We start from the raw sequence: 26,678 nt of genomic DNA, 5'->3' as shown, positions 1-26,678 counted from the left end.
CTTCCTTTTCTCTAAGAGCTCTTAATGGATTGAGAAAAAATTAGTTCAAATATCTGTTGGTTTGAACGCATCTATTCAATAAAAAGAAGAATAGATGTCACTGTTAAAAATAGCCTTTCTTCTATACAAGCATGTCCTACTGGGCTATGGTCTTTCTGTTTAACTTCTTCCTAAGTGAAGAAAAGCCTAAAAGTACGTCCATCACCTCTGCTTGCTGAAGAAGCTCCTAGCTTGCAATGCCCATTCCCTCAAAGCCGCGGGGGCCGCTGGGTCACAGGCACAGCCAGTCCGAGCTCGCCACAAACGTCAGACACTTGAAAGCAGAGATTTAAGAAGGAAATGGGTTGTTCTCCATGTTCAGGAAAAAAATTTAAATGGTCTGTAATAGAAAATGGGGGGCGGGGGGAAGTACTCTGTTCTCTGGCCTTAGCACAGATCACCAAAGAAGACAACAACTTACAGAAACAGGAAATCCTTGTGGAAATGAAGACCCTCAAAACGAGAAAACAACAACGATTGATCCAGAGTTAGCTCTAGCAAGGGAGCCGGCCACCGTGGCTCCAAGGCGGGCAGAAGAGTGGGGAAGCTTTCGAGTAGCAAACAAGAGAAGACTTTATGCTCTGAGTGGGGTCTTTCTGTTGGCATGAGGAAGCTGTAACGAGCTAACTAGAAGCGGGGCATGCCGGGTGACTGGTTAGGGGTGCGTGTAGGCTTTCTGTACTTGCTCCCAAGTTGACCAGGGGCCAAAAATTAGTGCAGCTGTCAGTTATTAATCAAGTCCTGGCCATTTGGGGCCGATTGTTTCAGAAACGACTGTTTAGCTCTCTGGATTGTTACTAAGGATAGCAGTCTGGCCTCCTGCACGTCTGACAGAGAGCAGGCAGGCTCCCTGGGTGGCTTGTTGTAGACGAGGGGGTTGGTTTCCTGAGCTGGTTGCTGCAGGCTGGGGGTCAGAGTTCTATGTTTATATATGGTCTGGCCATCATCCGTTTGTTCAGTTTCTCATCTTTCAGAAAAAGACTGCTGAGTCTAGGCAGCTGACCCAGAGCCAGCAAGGTAATTCCCAGCATTTCTAGGGAGCCACTTGGGGAGAGAGCCAATTCCATAGGCCGCCTTGCCCAGAAGTGCCTACACACCACTTACGAGAGCACATCCCTCCTAACCCCATGCGGCAAGATGACGAAGGAGGAAGGGAGGGGTCGTGCTTATGGGAGCTCTGGAGTCCTAGGAGGAGAGGAGGGGAGAGTGCTCCGTAGTGCTCAGCTGCCCGCAGCTGTAGGTTAGAACCCTGTGGGCAGGTCTGAGCAAATACTGATGCAGGGGTCCCACACCACCCGCCAAAGATTCTAAGTTAATACAGCAGGCTGGAAATCGGTATTTTTTCAAAACTTCCCAGGTGATTCTAGTTGATTCTAGCGTGCAGCCCAGGTTGGCAGCTGCTGATCAAAATGAATAAACTTTTAAGAGACACGGGGAGCAAATATTTAACAATTAGTGAACATGGAATCAGGGCATGGAGCCATGATCAAGAAGCCTTCAATCTTTCAGTCTTTCAGTTGGACTAGAAAAATAAAAGCAGACTGACCTAAAGTAGCAAATAGACAGCAGCACGGAGTGTGAGCCTGCGTACCCGAAATGGAAACGCTGCAGGATCTAAACCATGGGCATAAGGCGCAAACGAGTACACTTCAAACCATCGTAAACACAACTGAACCATACCTACTTTGAGCGGGCGTCTGGATCTTCATTTTAACCATTAAATGTTTTATTCCCTCTCTTTAAAATGCCATTTTATCATGACTTAGTATTTCTCACAGAATGCAATGAGTACACGCACGTACATGTGTGGTCAGCCTAAGTTTGCATGTTTCTCAAATACTTTACACAGAACAATTACGTTCGTGGCATATAAACTCCAAAACCTGAAAAGAATCACACAGTCACTCCACACAGCTGGTATCCATTTTTTTATTTCTAGTCATTTCTCAATTTTCAGAGTTCCCAATTTATCTGAATTTGATACAATACCACCCCCTGGTGGGAACCGATGGGGAAGAAGCACACTGGAGGATTTTTAACACTACAAGGGAAGATTAAGATCATCTAGTACACTGGTTTTCTCTCTCTGTCTCTCTCCCTCACTCCCTCTTCCAGCCGAATGTTCTCTTTAAAAAGAAATCATATGCAAAAGCTCAGTGAACAAAACAGTAAAATGGCGCTATGCTGGGGGCTTTCTCTTTCCCACCTTCTCTTTGCCAACCTCACCTCCCCCCCACAACCCCGGGATGTCCAAAATAGAACTTACTATCACTAAACACCAGCCATCTCCTGCCAAAATTAAAATTAAAATTAAAATTACATCTATTTCTCCAAAGCGTCCTTACCTTAGTGAATAGCACCTCCTTTACCATTCACTAAAGCCAAAACCCTCCTGAGCATTCACAATATATATGAACAGATTAACTCTGAGCAGACCTGAGTCAAGAAACCAGGTTAGACTAATTTATTTCAGCAATTCCCAAACTTATTTTATCATGACACATTTCCCCTCCTTCCCGGTAGTTTTTGTTTTTTGTTTTTTGTTTTTTACAACTTGCAGAAAACTCTTTGGATATATTTCATTCAGAATGATTGTTCCATCCTAATCAGCAAATTAGCTCTTTGGCTGCCCCTGCTACTCAATCCTCAGAAATGCTTAGGCAAAGTCAACCACACAACAAGCGAGTGCTCAGTCATTTGTGGTAAGGGAAAGTACCACCCTTAGGTGACTGACTCCAGACAGCTATTGAGTTGATGCCATGTTCATAGGTAACTTCATCCCTGTCTTCTAACCATCATGACCAGCTGAGGGGAGGAAGTGGTTGCCACAAGTACTAGGAGGAACCATGCTTTGTCTTCTATTAAATGTAATAAGCCTGTGTTGCATGATTGCCGTGTATTTTATTTAGAGGGATTATAATGCTCACTTGAATGCAACCCACAAACATCATGGGCATCTCTGCAACTGACAGTGAGTTAAGTGTTTTCCATACATTATCTCTTGCAGTGGACTTATTAGCCAAAAGAAGTCAAAATCCCTACAGTTTCCAGCATCCTTGTAAATAAGCACAGAGCTTTGAACACTGGATCTAAGAGAAATCTTATTCTATAACAAGTATTTTTAACAAAAATAGAGTTTTATGCCCTATGTCATTAGTAGTAGACTTAAGCCTAGTTCTACACTGGTACGAGATTAGGTTAGTACCAGTCCTAAGGCTACTAAGGATTCATATTGCATCATTTCTAATTTTGAAAACAAAGATATATCTAATTAAACTTTCATGCAATGGAAAAGTTATTGGAATCAGTTCTGGTGCTTAGATTGTATTTTGATCAATAGTCTCCGGGGCCATCTGCTGTCACTTCATGTCACCTACAGCTTTGACTTGGAAGTGGGGGTCCTGAGGGCTCGGACACACTCGCCTACCAGGCTGGCGGCCTCCAGAGCAGTGCCCCAATGCACAGAGATGCCCCCACTCCCGTGGCCATAGTGGTGCACCACGGGCAGCCTCCTACCGTCCTGGGCTAGGAGCTCCGTCTGCAGCCGCAAGCCTGGCCGGAAGGGCCTTAAGCCCACCTTCTCCCTGATGTCGCAGGCTCCATGGAGGGAGGGCTCAAGAGCACAACAACGGGAAAAAATATCTCTGCTAATTTCTGCATCTGGGGACAGATTCCAGTCTCCTTTTTGCCTTGTTCCACCCAGGATTACGTTGGATATGCCGGGATAAATATATGTCAGCCCACTCCCATCTCGGATAAAATGCTTCACCCAGGGAGCCTGAACTCTGAGCACTTGGCCCCGCACGGGGAAAATCTTCGAGTCTCCTGCAAGCTGTCTGCTTCCAAGGCCTGAGCAGTTGACCACGATGTCGAAGGATGGATGAAGCTCCCACAGGTCTCCTATTCGTCGGGTGAGTATCAGGACCCCACTTCCTTTTAACCTGGGAAGAACGAGAGAGACCATTAGGTGAACCTCAGCAGCTTCCTGCTCAAGCCCTCACGGGAAATGACGGGCAAGGCCACCGCATCCAGGGCCCAAGCAGGCCAAATTCTAGCCACCGACTGCCTCGCATCCTTGGATACTGGGGATTCCTAAACTGGAAGCTAAATGAAAACCTGTTTCAAAAATCCAAAACAAAAGAAATGTCTTGTCCTTTTCATGTTTTATAAAGTTCCTATATCATACTAGCTGCTAAATGAATACTAAATCAATCCGTATTTTAAATCCCCTAGCCTTTCTTTTTATGCCATTTATTTAGCGCCTAAATTTGCAGCCTTAGGCATTTTGTTTCATATTGTTAACTCTTGCATGTTTCTTTGCTTTATTCTGGTCTCCCTAACTAGATGTTTGGAACAGGGATCACACCCCCCCACTTTATGTCTACCACAGGAATGTTAGCAGCTGATGGACTGACAGCTGTGGTTGATAATGACATTTTGGACCAAGTATATCCATAACAAAAAGAAATGGCTTGGGGCACCTGGGTGGCTCAGTAGATTGGGCGTGGGACTCCTGGTTTCCCCTGGGGTCATGATCTCGGGGTCCTGGGATCAAGCCCTGCATGGTTGGGTTCCCTGCTTGGCGGGGAGTCTGCTTCTCTCCCTCTCCCTTTGCCTCTTTCTCGCTCTTTCTCGTGCACGTGGGCTTTCTCTCAAAAATAAATAAATAAATAAAATTTTTTTTTAACGGAAATGGCTTATCTAGGTCCTGTAAATCTTTTTTTTTTTTTTTAATTGTGGTAAAATACACAGAACATAAAATTCACTCTCTTAACCGTTTTTAGGTGTACAGTTCAACAGCATTAGTTTTAATACATTCACCGATGAATTTTGTGGTGATGCTGACCAACATATTGCAGTGTGTTAATATTCCTTAAAATAGTGAATGTAAAGAAAAGACTTTTGAAAAAGAGTTTAGGAGGGCTCTCCCTTTTACCAATCAGAAGACCTTGGTCAAGTTATTTAATTTCTGTGAACTTTAATCCTCCATCCATAATTTGGAGATATCAGTACTGACTTCATAGGCTCCTTGTGAAAATGAAATGAGACAGCATCTGGAAAAAGTTCGACACAGCACATAACACATTGTAGTTCCTCAGTATTTTTTTTAATGGGGGGAGTGGTGTGGGAAAAGGTATAGTTGTTATGCTACTATAAAATCCAAAAGGAGTCTGCCTGCTCCCCACACGCATCTATCACTTACATTCAGTGGTTTAATAGAATGACGTTTGGACTTCAAAAAATGTTTTACATTGATTATTATTTGAACATTATCTTGGTTTTACTTTTAATAGATTGTGGATTCCACATGTTGGTAGTTAACCGTTGTGCTCTGTGTTCCAACTATTCTAATTAAAACTCAGAATTATTTTCCTAATTCAGAGAAATAAAGGAATTTTACCAGCCTGGGGACTTGACCGAACTGAACTTGTTTCCTCAACTATCACCTAAGAATAAGAATGTTGAGTCCACAGGGTTTTTATAAATATTATGTATAAATTCAACAAATGCAAATGTCCTTCTCTTCCATTTCAAGGGTCCCCCTCTGGTTGCTACTAATGAAAGTCCACTCTCTACCTGGAGACTTCTGAAATTATCATAGTGATTGGAAGGCCCCTGCAGGCTTTCGGTGCTGAGTGCCTCCCTGGCCTTGACCCCAGGAGGGAACTTACTGAATGTGCCAGGGACCCATCATCCTTGTACTGTTGCGATACAACCACATGGTGATGCCCAGTCACTCTTGTTATCCCACGGGCAATGCATCAGGGGGCACCAGGGTGTAGGAGGAAACCATACCTGGAAGCTGTATGTTGGGTGACCAAGCACTCTTACAACCATACAAGGTAGTTATTTTATTCTGGGGGTTTTGAATGACATGGTTGGGGGTATAAGCTTGGAGACTTTCCCCGTAGGGTTTCCTGCAACTGAGCAAGACCTCATTCTAGATAGGGGGAATGTCTTGTCCCAACCTCCCATGAGGAAATGCGGAGACGGGGGACTCAAGAAGTTGTGCTCACTAATAGCACCAGACCAATGTCTCCTGGTCATCACGCTAAAACCCAAGGGTGCCCATTTTCACCAAGCCTAAATGTCAGCCCTCTGCAGGACCATGTCAGCCTGAAGCATAAAGTGTGTGTGTGTGGGGGGGGGGGGGTTCAGCAAGAAGGAAATTGAGCAGGTATGGCCCTGAGAGGGATGGGACTCCACTAAGCACTTCTTTACACACACACACACACACACACACACACATACACCCCACATCCCAGAAGCAAAGGGGAGTCCCCTCATCCTCTCTCTTCTCATAGGACTAGAGGCATCCCTGCACCCCACCTCCCATCACCTGCCTCAGCCTAAGCCATGTAAGAGAGGAATCCTGTGTAGCATGAAATAGGGAGGTGAGTGGGGCTCCTGGGTGGCTCAGTCCGTTGGGTGTCTGCCTTCGGCTCAGGTCACGATCCCAGGGTCCTGGGATCAAGCCCCACATCAGGCTCCCTGCCCAGTGGGGTGCCTGCTTCTCCCTCTCCCTCTGCCTGCCACTCCCCCTACTTGTGCACTCTCTCTCTCTTTCTGCCAAATAAATAAATAAAATCTTTTTAAAAAAAGAGTAAAAAGAAAAGAAAGAAATAGGGAGGTGGGGGTTCAGTGTGGAGACCCACTGGGGGAAAGGGGACACGGGGGGAACACAGGGCCCTGTGAGCTCTAGTACGAGGGATGAGGCTGCTTTGACCGCAGCGCTGGGCCTCTGGGCTCAGGAGGGAGGAACTGGGAGTGGGAGGTCAGGGCAGGATGTGGGGTGCAGCCCAGCAGGGACAGAACAAGGGGTACAGCAGAGCCAAGATACTGCCCTGGAAGCCATGTATGCCTGGAATTCACCTGCTGCGACTTAGACCCAAAATTGTTTGGGGAGCCTAATGAGTAGAAACTGGGGGAAAACATCATTTTTGTCATTTAAAATGTTAAAGCACTTTCATCTGGCCAAATACAGACATTTTGACACTCCTTTGGTAATATTTTAAAGCTTGTACCTTTATTCTGGGAAGATGATCCAAATAGGTCTGTGGATTATACAAATACAAAGTAAAAACTCTCTTCTAAGGATCCAAGATGACTTTGGGGTGAGAGGGTACATGACTGTCTGCATGAAGGCCAGGATGCTTCTCTGCAAACCAGATTGCTTTTGGAAAATTGGTGCCCACCAAGGAGGGTAGAGAGAAGAGGGGATGACATGGTGTCTGTTCCCCAGTTGACTCCTCACACTGGCTAGAACTTGCTTGTTAGGGGGCGAGGGCCAGAGCCTGAGGACCAGAGCCTGAGGGGACTGATTTGAAGAGAATTGGTGAGAGTCAGGCCTGAGCAGTGGAACCCCAGGTGTCAGAGCTGGAAAGAGGACAATTCTCCCCACTGCTGCTATAGTTTCAAGTGCGTTGGAATGAGGAAAACAGCATTGAGTTTTTGAGCCACTGATGAGAGAAAGAGTGAAGAGTTAGGAAGCCATTGCTAGAGATGTAGAGAGATGCAAGGAGGCTGGGAGAGGACAGTGGCCAAGAACCTGGGGGGGTGGGTAGGGCTGGCTTTGGGAAGCATTTTGTGATGTCTTTTGTATGCGTTATTAGACATAGTCAATTAAAAAAATTAATCTTTGCTTCAAGCCTGAAGCATGACACCTTAATAACAGTGATCAAAAAATTAACTGTGTCCAGTCTATTTGAAAATGAGATTAAAAGGAAACCTAATTTAAAAGCTCACTTGGCAAATAGTACTATGCACACAGATTCATAGAAGTCCACTGTTTCCTCAAAAAGTTAAAAATAGAACTATTCTACGAGCCAGCAATACCTTTGGATAGGTATTTATCCAAAGGATACAAATATACTAATTCGAAGGGCTACATGCACCCCAAAGTTTATAGCAGCATTATCAAGAAGAGCCAAACTACGGAAAGAGCCCAAATGTCCATCAACTGATGAATAGATAAAGAAGAGGTACTGTGTGTACACACACACACACACACACACACACAAAGGACTCTTACTCAGCCATAAAAAAGAATGAAATCTTGCTATTTGCAATGACGTGGATAGAACTAGAGGGTATTATGCTAAGTGAAATACGTCACTCAGAGAAAGACAATACCATATGCTTTCACTCATATGTGGAATTTAAGAAACAAAACCGATGAACACAGGGGAAGGGGGAAAAAGGGAGGGAGGCAAACCATAAGAGACTATTAACTCTAGAGAACAAACTGAGGGTTGCTGGAGGGGAGGTGGGAGGGGGGATGAGATAGATGGGTGATGGGTATTAAGGAAGGCACTTGTTGTGATGAGCACCGAGTGTTGCACATAAGTGACGAATCACTAAATTCTACTCCTGAAACCAATATTATACTACATGTTAACTAACTAGAATTTAAATAAAAACTTGAGGGACGCCTGGGTGGCCTGTAGATCAGGGAGCCTGCTGATCAGGGAGCCTGCTTCTCCCTCTGCCTGCAGCTCCCCCTGCTTGTGCTCTCTCTCTCTCTCTAACAAATAAATAAATAAAAGCTTAAAATTAATTAATTAATTAATTAAAAAACTTGAAACAAACAAAAGACTACATCATATAATAAGGAATAAAATAGAGGAAAAAAGAAAAAGTCCACCGTTCCTTCATAGTGACACTTAGTGTAGCTCTACCTAAAATAACTTATAATAGTTAGATTTTAAATATACATATATATGCTTATATATATATGCATATTTTGCATATGGTAGGAATGTAAACAGTTTGTACTCAGAGGGTCAATGGTGATGTTTTCAAGATATATCCACAAATTCTTTGAACCCTTTAAGGCTGAAGCCTAATTCCCCTCCCTTTGAATGTTGGCTGAACCTAGTCACTTGCTTCTAATGAATATATATAGCATATATATACACACACACATATATACACATATATACACATATATGTAAGTATATATGATAAATATATATTTTTGCAACATATGGTATATGATCTTAGATTTTCTTTTGCTGTAATATATATTATTGGGACAATTGGCAAAATCTGAATAAGGTCTGTAGATTTCAGAAATGTACCCATGTTAATTTAATGCCCTCATTCTGCTTAGTTGACCTTGGTTATATAAGAAAATGGCCTTGAGTTTAAGAAATACATATGCAGTATTTGGGATACTGAAAGTGGCAACACATCTGCAGTTTTCTCTCAAATGGTTCAGAAAAAAAGGCATATATTTAGAGGGAAAAGGATAAAGCAAATATGGTAAGTTTAGGATTTGGGGAATCTGGGTGAAGAATACATGGGATTTCTTGTGTTTTATATATAGTCTAATATTGACCTGACCACATGATCTCATCTGATGGCCATATTCCTCACTCATTTCGTTGCAATGCATATTCTAATAAAATCAACTGCTTTCTATTTCCCACTTCTCAGAATATCCATCCCTGCTCTGACCACTCCAAGACTTGTATGTTCCATTCAGGGGTGCAGCGGCCTCTGGTCCCTTGTGTGGACGAGGCTCAGGGTTTCTATGGGCAGGGTAGTCCTGGGGGGGGAGCAGCCGGGCACCCTGAGTCAGACCAGGGGGTGGGGCTTCAGGGAACAAGTCACCTGTTGCGCTGCCTTTGGGCAGTTACTGACGCCCCAGGGGAAACCCCTAAGGCTCCCACGTCACACACAGCCTCCATCTACTCCGCGCTAACCTTGTTGCCACCATCAGAAAAACCAAACACCATCATTCTGCACCTGCCCGGCTGGTACCCTCCCACTTTAGCCTTGCAAAGCCAGGCAGAAAATGGGTGCTCACATTAGGCTTGCATCTGGGACCATCATTTGTCCACAGCTCCCCTGGTCAGAGGCGACAGGTGCTGGGAGGAGGCAGAAATACCTAGAGGCCTGGAAAAGGACAGTTGGGCTCCAGGGCCAAGGTGCGTGCTGGTGCTGGGGAAGCAGAAGCTGGACATCTATAAGGCAGGGCCCATCTGTCACGTTCCTGGTGTACAATCCATATTTCTGTCCAACTCCTGGGGGAGCCACATGAGTTTTTTCCCAGAGGCACTGCTGTGAGTCAGGCCAAGTGGGAGGACAGAAGCTACAGGAGATGGGAGACAGGGAAAGTAACTGTGAGGCCTTGTTATACCAGGGGGAAGGAAGTACCGAGAGAGCAGTTCAGTGTGGTCAGTGCTGTGGTCAGCGCCCGCCTCACCAGGGCCACAGTATAAAGCATGGCCTCCTGAAAGAAAGCAATGCACCTAAGTTACAGGGTCCCCCAGCACAGAAATGAGGCACCCAGCTTTCCGGATGTTGTCACAGGCAGGACGATCCTGATCCAGCCGGGATGATTTATTTAGGTAGGATGTCTGGCAAAGAGACAGGCTCGGTTGACTTACTGCCTCTGTGATTCATTTCCTGGACGGGGCAAGTAAAAAGCAGCAGAATATGACTCCACTGGCTGAGGATATAAAACATGATCTGCATGGCTGATTAAACCTCTGAGGGGTTTTTGTTCTTTTGTTTGTTCTGGATATTATTGGGCATCGTTTCTCTTTTTGAGAGGGAGACGATCCCTTCTGTTCTTTGAAAAAAGCTGAAGATCTCAATTTTGGTTAAAAACATTTTTTTTTTTTTTTGGTCTTTCCTGAAAGTTTATATTATTTCAGAAGGCTGGAGCTTATGTCGGAGACATTTTTGTGCTGCTTGCTGAGTGAAAAGCCCGTTTTTGAGTCAGAACACTGTAGGCTGAACGCTCCCATTGTGTAGAAGGGGTGTAGGAGGGCGCACAACAGACCCTGGGTGTGAGGAACAAGCAGTGATTGGCTTCCCAGCGGGGTTTGCCCTGGTGGAGAAGAGCAGGTGGCAGCCCACAGAGTGAGGCCCAGGGGTCCCACCCCCTCACCACAATGCCACCCTGCCTCTCACTTGGCTTGAAATCCTTGCCTGAAAGGCTTGCCTTGGGGATGGAGGAGTCCCTGCCCTACAAAGCCTGCCTCAGGAGGAAAGGGGACACGTGGCTCTCTTCCTCCCCCACGTTGGCTTTCTGGCCAGATGTCAGGCCCTGAGGGAAGAGAGGACAGCTGATCTCCACAGAGAGAGGCCCTGTGTGCTATCTGCGCAGGTCTCGCTTTGGGGAGGGGGGTGCACAGGAGGAAGAGGAAGGTATCAGGGACCCAAGACAGTGCTGAAAGGATAGAATGGGGGGTTGGTGGGACAAGGGTGTGTGTACTGTCTGTCTGAGGCACCCACACCCCGGCCTACTGTCGTGGTGGATGTGTGTATCCAACATATGGACTGACGAAGACCTCCCCAGGACGCTAGGGGGGACAAGAGCAGCCCCTCAGGCCTCTTCTCCTTGACTCTGTCGCCTAAAACCCGACGGGAAGCAGCGTGCTCCCAGGCACGAACCCTAGCTGACTGGTCATCAGGCCAATGGCACTGCTCTCAGGAGGTGGCTCCCACTGGACAAAGTACCCCTGGACTCCAGGTTATTTTAAGTTGAGTGAAATGCTGACAGCAGGCTTCCAACTAATGAGACGGTAGCAGGATTTTTCCCAGGTCTTCATCCCACAGTTAGAGATTAGGCCTGAAAAGAAGGTCATTACAGAAATATGGGGCCTGTTTTCCAGAAGGTGATACTTTAGAAGCACGAAGAACAAATCGTCCACATAATATTTGTTTCCGTGTATTGGGGCGCCTGGGTGGCTCAGTCGTTGGGCGTCTGCCTTCGGCTCAGGTCATGATCCCGGGGTCCTGGGATCGAGCCCCGCATCGGGCTCCCTGCTCTGCGGGAGGCCTGCTTCTCCCGCTCCCACTCTCCCTGCCTGTGTTCCCTCTCTCGCTGTGTCTCTCTCTGTCAAATAAATAAAAAAAAATAAAATAAAAAAAAAAAAAAAAATATTTGTTTCCGTGTGAAAGTGGTTGAGGGTGGCCCCCAGAGCCAATACATTTATTCTCAGCCAGAGTGGGAGGGCAGCTGGGATGGCGGCCATGCTGGGGACTGGCCCTCACTCACTGTCAGCCCGGGGGTGCCCCTCCCCCACCCAGGGGGATGCTTCCCCCTGCCCAGGGCAGCCCCAGCAAACTGGGAAGCTTAGGAAGACTCCTCAGAGAAGGGACGCATGCACTGGGGGTGATGCTGGCTTCCCTGCCTCCGGCCTCTCCCATAGCAATGCCACCTGTTCAGGTGCCCCGGGCCCTCATCCTTCCTCTGCCCCACAAAACTCCCCATCTTCCAAGGACCTTATCCACTGTTTATCTCTTAAAGCAAAATGAAAGCAATGCACCCTCTCTTCCAGGAAGATCTTCTGATTAAGTTTTCTGTCTAGACTTTATATCCAATACTTCATTGAAAAATTAGGAGAAACTACATGCACGTGCACACACACACGTGATTACCATAAGCTCAAGACTACTTCTAGGACTTAGAACTTACCCTGGCTAATCTGAGCTGTACCTCCCTTCCACTGGGCCACTTAGAGGACCCCACTCTGGCCCTTCTCCAGCTGTGCATGAGAAATGAGTATGTGGGGCCAAGGGATGCACCCAGGGAGAGCCCTCCTCCTTCACTTCCAGTCCCAGTGAGCTGGGAACCCACGATCCCCATATTTTCTCCCCACTTCCAGGGCCTGCACTGTCTTCCTCTGAGGGGCAGACCATGCCACTGTGTGCATCCTTGCCCAAGGGGTGGCCAAAGGACAGCTATTGGGGCGAAGTCTGAACAGAGCTTGGGCGTATGGACTAGGGTGTCTCATGGCGTGCACCTAGAGTCCCCTGCCACCACGTTACTGTGCAGCACTCCTGAGAATCCAAGATTGCTAAATGTGGTTGCACATCATAGTTGTTAAAGTAAAGGGATAAATGATATTTTATTTAATGGTCTGTTAGCTTGATTTGGAACTTGGAAATATTTACACATACCCATATGGGCTCTTGTATGTATTCTTGTCCCAGGCTGAATGAGGTAGAGGAGGGTCTGATGTTGGGTGTGTTCTCTACACTCCAAAATCACAACAGAAGGAAACTTCAGGGCACAAAGAGAAGTAGAAGGGAGACAGAGTAAAGGCAGTTTATTTCTGCATTGAATATATAAATTTAAAATGTAGCATTGCATCAGATTTGTTTCAAGGAAAAGACAGAAGGAAATATTCATGAAAAGAAAATGTTTTTCTTCTCAAAATGGGAGTGTGCGGAATGCTGTTGTGCCCAAAAGTAAGAAAGTGCTAGAGATGCAGAAATGTCAAAAAGACACAAGAGCAGCTTGAAGGGGCTCCCACTGGCCAAATCTTAGGCAATCTGAACATCAAAATAAATAATAAGACTAATAGATTATAATTCATTGAATAAAATAGGAATCCCCGATTCCATACTGACATAAATAAATAACTGAATAAATATAGGGGGAAAAAGTTTTTCCTTATAGGAGAAAACAAACTAAATGTGGAAGGAGTTAGAAATTATCACTTGGAAGGGCACCTGGGTGGCTCAGTCCGTTAAGCCTCTCACTCTTGGGCTTCGGCTCAAGTGAGGTGTTGTGAGATCAAGCCCTGCATTGGGGGAGCCTGCTTGAGATTCTTTCCCCTTTCCTCTCCACACCCCCTTGTTCTCCCCTCTAGTCCCTACCCCCTCAAGTAAATAAATAAAATCTCTAAAAAACCGAAATTATCACTTGGCAAATATTATAGTAATGATTGAATCAAGAATCATGAATGAGAGCTAAAGCCAGTAGGCGAAAGTTTGATGAGGAGCAGGGTTTTTACACAACTTCAAGCTGTACCTTGACAAAGCATTTAGTAATTACAAAGGGAAAATGTAGTAAATTCACATTGGAGATAACTGGCAGGCCAGGTGATCCAAGTTAACGTCACCAGAAGGGGACAAACCAACACGACGTGCCTCCTAATATGACATGCTAAGGAGCCAACATTCTTTCTGTGGGGTTCCACCAAAAACATATAACCTTAATTTGATCATGAGGAAATCTCTGACAAACCCCACGTGAGAGACCTTCTACAAAGCAATTGGTCTGTACTTTTCAAAGTTATAAAGGTCATAAGAGACAAAGACAGACTACAGACTGAAGAGTCATGATAACTAAATGTAATGTGTGACCATGGATTGGATCGGGGACCAAGTGTCTCTATACAAAGGACCTTACTGAGTCCTTTTGGGGGCAACATATGAATGAGGTCCATAGATTCCAGTATCAATATAAATATCTAGATTTTTATCATAGTACTCTGTTTAGGTAAAAGGATATCCTTGTTCCTAGAAAATATACATGGCAATATTTAGAAATCATGGGGCATCATGTCTGCAACATACTCTTAAATGGCTCTGGGAAAAAATGTATATATATGTATCTGCATTTTTATATATGAGAGAGTGAAAATGACAAAGAAACTATTAGGAATCTGTAAAGGGTTATACGAATTCATCCACTTCCCTTATCTCTGTGTCCATTACCATCCCTGACCCCCTGCCATTTCCACACAGAGAAGCCAGCCTTTGCCAGTCTCTGTGATGGGGACAAACACTCTGCAGGAGTCTCCCTTCCCTGCTTCTGCCTGATCTGCTGAAGACCACAGGGATCCAGCCAGGTTTTCTATAGACCTTCCTGAACATGGAGAAAAAAGTCCAAGACAAAGGAGCCAAACAATAGATGTGGGGGTAATAATGAAACTTTCCCCCAAGTTATAAACCCCTCTAATGACACCTCACTTTTTAGACTCGACATTTTATACATGTTCTTCCATTTTTTATCATAATCAAACAAAATGGTACATAGTACAATAATGACAGTAAAGCTCGGCCCCTTGTGGCATGCCTAATAATTTCCCTTTATCTGAATTTAATTAAGATAAAGTATGTGATACCTCCATCTCAAATCACTAGCATTAGCACTTCCAATTTCCTATTTCCAGTCATTTTTGTACTACAAGGAAAATGTACTACAGAGGGAAAGATCGTGATGCTGCTGAAACTTGACTGTTGGCCGATGGGCAACTTCATCACAGGATGGCTCAAAATGTTCATTTATCAGCTGATATCTACAGGGTCAAATTTAGCATGCAAACATGGTTTAAGGCCCAGTGAACAAGGCATGAAAGGGTGGGTCTAACGAAAACTGGAACTTACAAAAGGAAAATGTCCCGTATAAATTGCTAATAGGTAAAAGTGAGAAGAGCTCTTATAAAGCTACAAAGATGTATTGTGATACTCCTGACATGAGCCCAACAGACTTAGGCTCCCTCGTCTGTGCTCCCAATCCACCCTCAAAATCTGTATACCCCTTACTATGCGAGTTACTGTAATTGTTAATTAACACGTATAAACACACACGTGCACACACATACACATGCACACCATCACCCCTGTCAGACTCGGAATTCCTTAAGAAAAGTGATCATATTTTATCCTTTTTTTTTTGACCAGCTTCTAACACAGTGCCAGGTTCAGACATAGATGTTGAACACAGAATCGTGGGATTAGTGAATTGTAGGACTCAATCATTCTATGGCCCACACCTGGGACCGGATCATCGTTGCCACTCCTATCCTGAGTCACTTTTCCAACGTTTACACAATAATTCACCTTGTCCCTCTTTATCTACCAAATATAAAGATTTGGGGATTGAAAAGGCCAATGTTTCACAACCCTCAATACACTTACAATTTCTAGACTAAAGAGAGATTTATTGATGTGTCTCAAATAAAGATGCTCTTGATGTGTTTCCTAACTAGGTGGAATCAGGAAATCCCGAAAACCAGGCCAAAATGCAAGTTCAAGGTATTTTGGACTGAACTTGGTGAGGAAGCAATTACCTAATCTAGATAAGATATGACCTCTCAGGTTTAGAGGTCTTAATTATAACAAAGAAAATAAGGAAGCTATTTTCTCTATCACTAATGAAAAAAAATTTCAAAAATATTTATAATAAGCTTAAGATTCTCCATCTAAAGAACTGGAGCAAATCATATAATTTGATAGCTGGAAGCATACTCTCCAAATGTCTCCATTTTACAAATGAGGAAATCTAAGATACTGTGTCAGTGAGTGGGTTTTACTTACTGGTGGGCGGGGGACCAAATCACGCAGCATGAAAAAGAACCATGCATCATGCACTGGAAGAAGATGGATGTGTTCCTATCGGTGTGGTGTCACTTACTGCTTGTGACACAAACACTGTCTTCAGATTGTTTGACACAGCCCTGGTCATTGGGAGCAACAGGACACACTGCAGATGAGCTCTGAGGGACCACAGGGAATTTTCCATATCTATTTTATGAGGAGCTATGAAGTTATTTATGGCTATGGCAGATAAAGGAAGCAGCGAGGAGCCATTTCAACTGACCTCTTCTCCAACCATGGGAGGTAAGTAGGGCTTTCACATTTCAGAGTTGTGAAAGCATGACCGAACACATGCTGGGGGAATTTCTTCAGTTCAGCCTCCGTCATCTTCCGAAACCCCAGAACCACATCAGCCCAGAATGGCACTTCTTCCGTAGGAACACTTCGAAATATCTGCCAACTCAAATACATAAGTGGAAAAATTTCCTGAAATTTTGTGAAATACATTACCTGTGAACCCCACATGACATTCTCTAAAGCATTTTAAAAACACACTTCCTGGGGCGCCTGGGTGGTTCAGTTGGCTAAGGTCATGATCCCAGAGTCCTGGGATTGAGCCCCGCATCAGGCTCCCTGCTCAGTGGGGAGTCTGTTTCTCCCTCTCCCCCTCTCCCCCTCTTGTGCTCTCTCCCAAATAAATAAATAAAATCTTTAAAAATAAATAAATAAAAATAAAAACACAATTCCCATACACATAAAAAGAAAAAGATCTACTCTTCCATTCTCTTGGGTTCAGATAATTCAGCAGCTAAGTTTGAAATGTTCATGATTGAGGGGAATAAGACATTTAAAAGTTGTGTTTTAAAAATTGGATTTAACGGGTTTTTTTTCTAAAAAGCTATCTCTCAGACTTTTTTTATTGACTTATGATTATGCATTTTTGAGGAAAGGTTTTGGTGTCTTGTAGAACATTTTACGTAAGTTGTAAGCATCCATCAGAAGCTTAAAGGTTGCCCTCGATTCCAAACAAAATGTCTAAATTGGAGTGAGCCATGGTGGGTGTAGAGGAGGCAGAGTGCGAATTCTGAGTTAAGTTGTGGGTCATCCCCTCACGCTGTCAGTAAGAGAAGCTGAGCTGTCAGGAGGAGCTCAGTGACCGTTAGGCCAGCAGCATGGCCAGGGTGGATGAGGCTGGAATGATACTGGTTGTTAACAAGCCGGTAATAGCACTACTAATAACTGCTAAGCATGTGTTTGGATTTGCAACTCTTGGGCTGTTTTCATCAATAGGAATAAGTGTTGTAAATCATGGCTGCTCTAAAATAGCAAGGAAATTCACTTGAGTGCTGTACATAGTTGCTCATGATGTGGTCGTTCACACACCAGAATTTATATATCTCTAAGGAATTCATTCAAAGGGGCCCCTGGGGAAGGTATGAATGCTGTTTGCTGCAGAGCTCCACGCTGGGCCTTCTTGCGGTCTCATTCTGCACACTCTCCCTGGGCTAGATTGCCCCTTCTCTATCTTCATCATTGTCTACAGGCCAAACACTCAGGGAGCTACGCCTCAAGCCCTCTTTTCTCTCCTGAGCTCCACAACCAGACCCAGACCTATGTTGACTTTCTCTCTCTCCCCATCCCACATGCCATCAACTGTCAAGTCTCAAGTCTCATCAACTTCTCAAATCCATCTACTCTCTGTCCCCACAATCAACACCTAATCGGTTGTACCACCATCTCTCTCTCTCCACACATCTGTTCTCCACACTACAGGCAGGATATTTTTGACATGTAAACATGATCAGTTACTTCAATGTGTAAAATCTCAATGGCTTCCCATTACCCTGGATGTTTTTCATTCCCTCCAACACACCACAGTCGCCCTAGACTCAGGTCTACGCGTATGCGGTTCCCTCTACCTGGAATGCCGCCCCTTGTGTCCCTGACCCTGTCTCTGTCTCCTTCACTTCTACAATGTCACCAGACTAACCTACACTCATCCGGATGGTCTCTGCTGAAACATCACTTTGTTCCAGGTAGCTTCTCAAACTTCCCAGAGCAAGTTTATTCTCCAATGATATACTTCCATAGTACCCTGTACTCTCTTCCGTTGATAACTCAGGTCTTATTTGCAACTAGTTAGATTTAGGGCATTCCCTACGGACCATAAGCTATATGAGGGCAGGACTGTGTCTTTTTTTCTCAAAAACTAACTCAACATATATTTATTGAGCGTTTACTATATGCTAAGCAATGTATACTAAATGGTTCCTTATCATATCTCTAATACCTAAGTGAGTACCTGATACTGGTGAATGCTGAATAAATTGTTTTGAAGAAATGCATAGATGAACAGATGAATAAGGCCGAAGATGCTCAAGGACATTTTTGCCCCTGTCTTCACTTGACTGATTCAAATCTCTCTCTCTTTTTTTTTTTTTTTTGTGGAAGCAAGTGGGACAAGAATCACTCATGTGAAAGAAATAAATTACTCTCTTTTAGACCAGCTTGAAGTATATTCCTTTTAATATCCTCGATGGTGGCAAAATCTTAGTCTTGAAAGGACATTTGAATTTTAGACACAACTATTTTCAAAAATTACTTAGAGACAAAGTTTGTGAGTTAGATATGGTCACATTGGTTTTGGACAAAAACAAATTGTGGCCATAAATCAAGGAGAACAATTTTTCTATGTGACTCATCAGCTGGATTTGGAGTTAGAGTATCAATTCATCTTCAGAAGGTAGAAAAGAAGTGAAAGTTGTTACTTGTGTTGACTGTGGGAAATTAGTGACGTCAACACCTTTAGTGATGGTGAGCGGGGCAAGAAGAGGAAAAAGGTAGAAATGTGCCTGATGCAGATGTGTTCACTAGCAGAAAATGTCAGCGGACAGCCTGAGCAAAGGAGGAGAGAGGACAGGTTTTTCTAAACAGTACAAACGATGCAGTGGTTTTGAGAACTTAGTAAAAAGCAAGCATCCCTCTGTTCTTCAGAAAGCTGTGGGGCATTACTGTGTTATCACATAGGCTATCACAGATGACATATGTGTTATGTCATAAATTAAAGACATAAAAGTGACAGAATGATTAGTGATCTCTTTTAAAGAAGCTATAGAAAGATATTGTCATATTCTAAATGCTAGTCTGCACTAGAAATGCCGAACAGGATTTTTTTAACTCTTTCATTTAATTATGCATGTCTCCTGAAATCAGATATTAAGAATCAAATAGAGGGGCACCTGGGTGGCTCAGTCGGTTAAGTGTCCAACTCTTGGTTTCAGCTCAGGTCATGATCTCAGGGTCATGAGATCAAGTCCTGCATCCAGCTCCATGCTGGGTGTGGAGGTTGCTTAAGATTTTCTCTCTCTCCCTCTCTCTCTGCCCCTCCCCAAGCCCCCACTTTGCTCCCACACTCTTGCTCTCTCTCTAAAAAAAAAAAAAAAAAAGAATCAAATAGAAATGTCCTAACCATTTCAAAAATATGGTTCCTAACTAGAGGGTATTATGCTAAGCGAAATAAGTCAATCAGAAAAGACAAGTATCACATGATCTCACTGATATGTGGAATTGGACAAACAAGGCAGAGGATCATAGCGGAAGGGAGGGAAAAGTGAAACAAGACAAAACCAGAGAGGGAGACAAACCATAAGAGACTCTTAATCTCAGGAAACAAACTGAGGGTTGCTAGAGTGGAAGGGGGTGGGAGGGTTGGAGTGGCTGGGTGATGGACATTGGGGAGGATATGTGCTATGGTGAGCGCTGTGAATTATGTAAGACTGATGAATCACAGACCTGTACCCCTGAAACAAATACTACATTATATGTTAATTTAAAAAAATTTTTAAAAGAGTAATCCCTAAAAATTGAAAATAACATAAAAAATATACCGTGTACCCAGCTGATGTAATAATCATACAAAGTGGTACTAATCCCAATAACTTTAAAGCATAGTTACACGACTGTATATCCTTGTATGTCTACACTTAAGAAAAAAATGTAAACAAAACTTTAACTTTTATAATAATCATATTAATAACAAAAAAATATGGTTCCTAAATGGCACTTCAAAAGGTAACTTTAGTTACCTACAACGTTTCCTTTTTTGGAACATCTCATTCTCCAATATCACACCTGTTGGCTTTCCATCAGCCACATGATCCGCACATAGTCCAAGCTCGGTGTTTACCTGCTATCAGTTTTTTTAGCCATATTTGTAAATCACTGCATAATCCCTGAGGAAACTCAAAATAGTATTTGTGATGAGAAACTGTAATGGCTGTTTAAAAGTCTAATACTATAAGGATGCCTGGGTGGCTCAGTCGGTTAGGCGACCGACTCTTGATTTTGGCTCAGGTCATGATCTCAGGGTCTTGGGATCGGGCCTGGCATTCAGCTCTGTGCTCAGCGTGGAGTCTACTTGGATTCTCTCTCTCCCTCTGCTTCCGTCCCTCCCCCTGCACACTCGCTTTCTCTCTCAAAATAAATAAATAAAATCTTTTTTTAGAAGTCTGATACTATATATACTAATATATATAATTAATATACTAATAACTTGTCTTTCTTGAGGTCTTTGGAGTAAAGCCTAAAATCTTCAAAATCCTCTCACATCTAGCTCAGCACTCCGCTCACAGCAGATGCTCAACAATAGTTCCCATGTTGAATTCTAAAGTCCATTAAAATCATTCTAAATTCTAAAATAACTTCAGATTTCCTCTCTTACCCAGATACCAGATGAACACCAGCATCTTCAGCTTCTGCAGAACTGGCAATTGCAAATAGGTGATCAAAGGTCTCTCTAAACCACTGCTTCTGCTTGGGAATGGGTGTGTCTGTAACCACGGGGGAAAGCAAAGCAGAACAGAAAAAAAGTGGCGATGATAACTATGCTTCAGACAAGCCCCTTCCTAGAAACTGGGAGAAAATAAAGAGGCAGGAAGGAACATTTAGATAAGGTACTATGTCGCGGTGGAGAATCCATCAGCAACCAGAGTTTTGAATGTTGACATATGCTGTTGACTTCTGTTCATGTAAAGATTAATCATCAGAGGGTAAATTGGCCAATCAGGACAAAATCTGATATATGAACCATCTGGAAGGTGGTCTTTGGCACTAGATAATATTCCAGACCTTGACAGGTCCATAGCCAATCTGAGCAGAAGTTAGTTCAGGCCGAGGGAGGTATATCCAGTCGGCCCCACAGTTGAGACGATAGAAGAAAGAACCTAGAACCTCTTTCCTGGGGCCTGAAAACAGGGTGGGTAACAAGGGAAGATCTGTGGGGCCCAGGGCAACCAGACCTAGAACAGACCATACATCAATAGGAAGCCCAGGTTCCTTACCCTCTGATACAAGGAGACAAGACAAGGTTGGCATTGTGGAGCTGAGCTCCTCAGGAAGGACTTGCTGCAGCCCCATGCAAGACTGCCATTGCCTCCATCCCCCTCCACTCCATGGACTCATGCAATAGCTTAGGGTAGCATTCCCCGGGTCACTAGAGCACGTAGGGACCACACTAGGCACCACGTCTCTGGCAGAGTCCTGTGAATCAGTGCTCCCTGTCAGCCGGGCATCCCTGCCAGAACACAAGAGGTTGGACCCAGATCCTATCAGAGAGGAAATAAGGGTAATGGTTGAAGCCCCAAAATAGTAGTGTTTAGTGCAGGCACAGAGAGCGAGCATAATCAGGAGGCGCCAACAAATCCAAATGGGGTGAAGAATTTGGCCATCTGATCCGTAGGGAAAGGTCATGAGGGAGAATCGAGGGTCAGGCTAGGGACTGGGGAACAATAATCCTGAGGGGTGCTATGCACGGGGAGCCACAGAGGAGGCGAAGGAATTGAGGCAGAGAAGATGCTGGGTAAGCTCTGCCTGGAGAGATGTCCCTAGAGTTCATGGTAGAGATGAAAAGGCCTCTGGAGACAGCCTGCTCCCCAGAGTCCCCAGGTCAATGAGGGCATTTCAGTAGCAGGGTTTTATAACAACTTATAACAAGACTGCCAATAAATATTTCTTTAATGGTGGATCTGTGCTGTCATCGTTAAACACGTGCCTGTGTGAACTCACCACTGTCTTCCAAAACTGCAGACTGGGCCGCTGGCTTAGAAATAAGGAAGGAATAATAAGCTGCAAAAAAGAGCTAAATTAGACCTCACGTGAATTATACCCCAGTGATCTAAGCCAGTGTCTGGGGCTGTATTGAAACGCATCCCTCTGTTCCCATTTCAAACCTTAACAACAAAATAGTGGCTGCCACTCACATGCTGTAGGAGTCATCCCCAAAGAATGGACAATTCCAATTCAGCAGTAGATAGCACAAGCCAGCCTGGTGATCTAATTCATGTTCAAGTGCTGCTAAGAGAAAACTGTAGCTGGAGTAATGGTAATAACCGCGATTGCTGCTACAGCACTTACCAGGCACTGTTCTAACTGTTTTATGTGTATTACCTTTTAATCCCCCAGCGACCCTGTAGGACAGGTGTGGTCCCCATATGGTACTGACACTTACGAGCACAGAAGATATCACTGTTATCACTGGGGTTGGTCTGAAAGAAGCGCAAAGAGAAGACTGAAGTCCTTATCTGGAACACCAGAGAGAAGCACTCTCTGATCTAGGGGCCCCAACCACCTAGCTGAAGGGTGAGCTCAGGCCTCGATGGCCTGCATGGACTCTTAGATGAGCCTCCTTCACAGATGATTCCATGACTCTCACGCAGCCTTCTGACCACTCACCCAGGGCTGGTGTCAGCCAAGGGGCTCCTGGACAATGGACACAAGAACTCTGGTCACAAGAAAGGTGTCCAGAAAGTGTGAACTTGCATTCTGCAAACACACCAAGTTCCTGAGCTTATTTCCTGTGCACATGTAACTCTGATTTAAAAAAATAAAAAAAAGTAAAAGCTAAAATTAAAGGGGGGGGGGAAGAGTAGAAATGAGGAAGTGGAGACAGTGAGTATAAACCTCATTGGCTGCAAAATGATTTTGGTTTTTATTTAATGCCGTTTCCCTCCTCCTTCTATTTCATGTGAAGAATACAGAATGGAAAGGGTGTGTAAACATGTTTTTAAAAAAATCAATGCATCTTTAAGCCTGAATACATATGACTGATTGTATACTGGCTTAGAAGTGAGGATAGTGTTAGTCCCATTACAAGTAATTTCTGAGCTGGTGGTTATGATTGGTATTGGTGGAAAGCCTTAGAATTACCAGTTGTGGTTGTCATGAGTGCTCTTCACCAAATACTTCTGGCTGGCTGCCTTCTGGGAGCCTTAGAGAAGTGGACTTCCTGGCCCCCATCAGAGGGGTGGGAGCAGGGGACTAGTGCTGGCCAACGACCTGTCATCAGAAGTGACGAAAGTTGCTTCCTGGCCAGAGCCTTTAACTGCTAGGGTGAGACCCCCTCCCCCAGAGCTGTCTCCCCCCAGGCACAGGTACTGATGACATCCAGGACAGCAGCTACCCAGCCACTTAGGTCCCAGGTGATGAGCAGAGCCCTTGCTGCTGCTCAGTTGACCTGTGGTTCGAGCCAGAAACGAACCTTTGTCTTTTAAGCTGCTAAGGTTTGGAGGTTGTGTTTGTCCTGCAGTGTAACTGAGCCTTTCCTAACAGATGAACCAGGAAGAGGTTAAAACAGCATTACAGGGACATGCATATCCAGCTTTCCTTGTCCACAGAACGTCTGTCATATCTGACAGAGGAGCTACAATCCCTCTCTTACCTGCATAGACATGAGGAATAAGCATGCCGGCTGCCACATCGCTTGTGGTATCAGGAGTGAACTTGTCTGAAATGACCGTAATGGAGCATCCCGGGACCAGTTTGGAAACGCACATGGCGGTAGAGAGCCCCACCACGCCTGCCCCCACAACTGCGATCCGTACTGGATCCATGGGCCTGGGAGGAGAGATAGTGTGAGCTATAAACCTTGTTTAAGGGCTCTTCCATCCAGTACAAAGCCTGGCCCTGAGGACTCTTCCCTTAGGTCCACAGCTTCTCAAAATGAGGTCTTTCCCATCAGCATTTCTCATGGGATAAAGAGAGCCCCCTGTAAGCTCTCTTTCTGCTAAATGTTGGGGTATTGAACAACAAGGTCTCAATGGAGTTTTAGACATTACACAAAACCAGCCTGAAGTTGCCTTTAAAGGACACTACAGGTAAATGCGTTTGCATAGGGCGGTGGGGGGGGGGGGGGATTTCTACTCATTCTGTCCCTTCTTAAACCACGTTTCCTGTGGGCATAGCCTGGGAAGCTTGGTGAAGTCTGCAAGGTGGACAAGAGATGCCATCTCTTCTCCCAGAAACCTCCTAGGAGCGGCCACTGAAAGGATACGACCCGTGGGGCAAATTTGGAACTCAGCTCTTATTGTTTACAAACTGGTTTTTAGTTATAACGATGAGACAAAAAGTTTGAACAACTGAACCCTGCATTCCCCTCTCCTGCCCCTCTAACTGGAAACCAACTCTCCTCTCCTCTCCCCTGCCTCTGTCACTGCTTTCCCACCCCACACCCCTCATCCCCCCGCCCCCTAACCGCCGTGCTTGAACCTGGATTCCTTCGTGCGGACTCAGGTACTGATTCAGTAACGGCTGGGGGGTGTGGGGGGTGGGGGGGGCGGGGCACCCCATGTCCTGCTAGCCTCAACTCCCTCATCTGCAAGCCAGGCCATGTGAATTCTTTATTAGCTCCTTTGGGTTGGAAATAAGAAAGACCCACGGAGGTTATCTCACAAATGCAGCTCCTTCTGAGAGTCGGTATGGAAATGCAGGAGGCGGACATCCAGAAGCCTGAGACTGGCACCCAGCCTGGGAACTACAGGGTTGATGAAGGCCCGACACCCTCCCTCCTCCTCACCACTGAGCAGCAGGGGCCTGCTGAGCCTCGCTCAGCTGTCAGCTTCCCCAACTACTGTTGCTTTCCTGCTTGTCTTTCCACTTCTGTTCCCACTCTCTAACTCTCTCTGTGGGTCTCAGGCTGAAACTCCAGAGAGAGAAAATGCACTTATTCCAGTTGGCCAATGTCATCTTTATCAACGTTCTAGTACCAGGTGAGCTCACTGGGCTAAGCCAGCCTATAAATGTGCCTCCTGCAGATCATGGCTACCTGCCCATAAAATTCACCTTTCCCCTGGAGGCCGTTGTTGGGCAGTTCTTCTGTGAGCGGGGCAAACATGGCAGAGCTCAGCTGTCAGTGGTTTCTTTCTTTTTTTTTTTTAAAGATTTTTATTTATTTATTGAGAGAGATAATGATAGAGAGAGAGCATGAGAGGGGGTAGAATCAGAGGGAGAAGCAGACTCTCCGCCGAGCAGGGAGCCCGATGCGGGACTCGATCCCGGGACTCCAGGATCATGACCTGAGCTGAAGGCAGTCGCTTAAACAACTGAGCCACCCAGGCACCCTGTCAGTGGTTTCTTCCAGCTCTGACAGTCTCTGGCTCCATGATAATTTAAAGTCCTCCAATGAGGTTTAATGTGTGTTATTTCTATGTCTCAAGCAGTATATGCATTTCCTCAGCTGTTAGTTAATCTGCTTCCTCCCCAGTGGGCTGGCTAGCTGAGAAGGAACAGGATTGCCAGGACAGAGGGAAGGGTCTGGGGCCAGGGAGAGACCAGTGGAGGGGTGGGGGCAAGCTGGAAGAGCATAGCCCCGCTCATGTCCCCTGGAGGAAGAAGGCACCCACATATCCCCTTGCTGGCTTTCCTATTTCACAGGCTCCCCTGCCCAGCAACTTTCTCAAAATAGCTCTAATAAATTAAGTTGAGAGGGAAAGCAATCTGTGGCTGAGAACAGCCAGCTGCCAGGGAGGAGAAAAGGGAGCCAGCAAGGTGGGTGCATCCTGGCCCAGTGACTTGTGAATCACAGTCACCTGATCCCATTAAGACAGCCCCAAACCCCCAGAGTACGTACAGAATGACCCCTGAGCTGCAAACAGAAGGATTCAAGTACCTGTCTCTGAGAAAGCGGTCTTGGAACCCACAGAAGGCTCTGGCTTCAACACTTGTTTTCCCAGTGAGCGCTTGGTCAGGTGCCCTGAGACAGAGGGAAAATAAAACTGCTTCCCATTGGGGAGTTTATTGAGGACATTTCCTCTAATCTTCCTCTCCATTGGCCCATACCCCCGTGTCTCTGTAACTTAGTTCCCTGGAGAAAGGAGGGATTAACTTCATTTTGTAAGCTCCGTGGAACTGTGGCTCTGCCGAACCCCTGGGAGCTGGTCCACCCTCAGCAGCTCTTCTCTTTCTAGTTTACAAACCTCTCCATCTTGCCACCAGTCTGGGACTTCTCCAACTGATTTGTAGGCATGGTAAATAACAGGTGAATCTGTCCAATTTCCAGCAAGTTCTGGCCAGAAGCCACACTGGTTTCCTCATTTGTCTCTTCTGGGTCAGCGGGTTGGGGCAGGAGTGGGGGTAGGGTGAGGGCAGAATAGTGTTGTGGATCACTAAGAAGACGACCTGATTGCAGCTGGAAAAATTACTCAGGAGATAATCGAGGATAAAAACCAAATGATTCTTTAGTCCAGAGATTCAAAAATTTGTTGAGTGTCCACCATGTGGTAGACATTTGAAAATTAAGA

At 45.0% G+C, this 26,678-nt stretch overlaps 1 protein-coding gene across 2 annotated transcripts; it reads right to left on the bottom strand.

The window, feature by feature from the left end:
• Window positions 1-1,958: 1,958 nt before the first annotated feature.
• Window positions 1,959-26,151, bottom strand: DDO (D-aspartate oxidase). 2 transcript variants are annotated; one of them, XM_032408076.1, is made up of 5 exons: window positions 26,048-26,151; window positions 23,822-23,997; window positions 20,828-20,936; window positions 16,391-16,567; window positions 1,959-3,980 (listed from the first exon to the last, which is right to left on the bottom strand). In XM_032408076.1, exons 2-5 carry the CDS (start codon window positions 23,991-23,993, stop codon window positions 3,413-3,415), a joined length of 1,026 nt encoding a protein of 341 aa, XP_032263967.1. In that variant the 5' UTR covers window positions 23,994-23,997; window positions 26,048-26,151; the 3' UTR covers window positions 1,959-3,412. The 2 variants fall into 2 exon arrangements, with proteins under 2 accessions (XP_032263967.1, XP_032263968.1); XM_032408077.1 differs by lacking the exons at window positions 20,828-20,936; window positions 23,822-23,997 and having other exon boundaries at window positions 26,048-26,150.
• Window positions 26,152-26,678: the final 527 nt, after the last annotated feature.

This window comes from Phoca vitulina, unplaced genomic scaffold, assembly GCF_004348235.1.
Source record: "Phoca vitulina isolate PV1807 unplaced genomic scaffold, GSC_HSeal_1.0 scaffold9, whole genome shotgun sequence".
NCBI lineage: Eukaryota > Metazoa > Chordata > Mammalia > Carnivora > Phocidae > Phoca > Phoca vitulina.
The sequence above is the reverse complement of the archived record's forward strand: the minus strand, read 5'-3'. Positions and strand labels throughout refer to the sequence as shown.

What these genes read in the sequence shown, in the direction of transcription:
- DDO (XM_032408076.1), bottom strand. Translation starts at nt 23,993, where the DNA reads ATGGATCCAGTACGGATCGCAGTTGTGGGGGCAGGCGTGGTGGGGCTC. An exon ending in GGTGTTCATCTGGTATCTGG is followed by an intron (nt 16,568 to 20,827) that starts GTAAGAGAGGAA and finishes TATGTATTTGAG; the next exon opens with TTGGCAGATATTTCGAAGTG. An exon ending in CTCCCATGGTTGGAGAAGAG is followed by an intron (nt 3,981 to 16,390) that starts GTCAGTTGAAAT and finishes CGTTCTTCCCAG; the next exon opens with GTTAAAAGGAAGTGGGGTCC.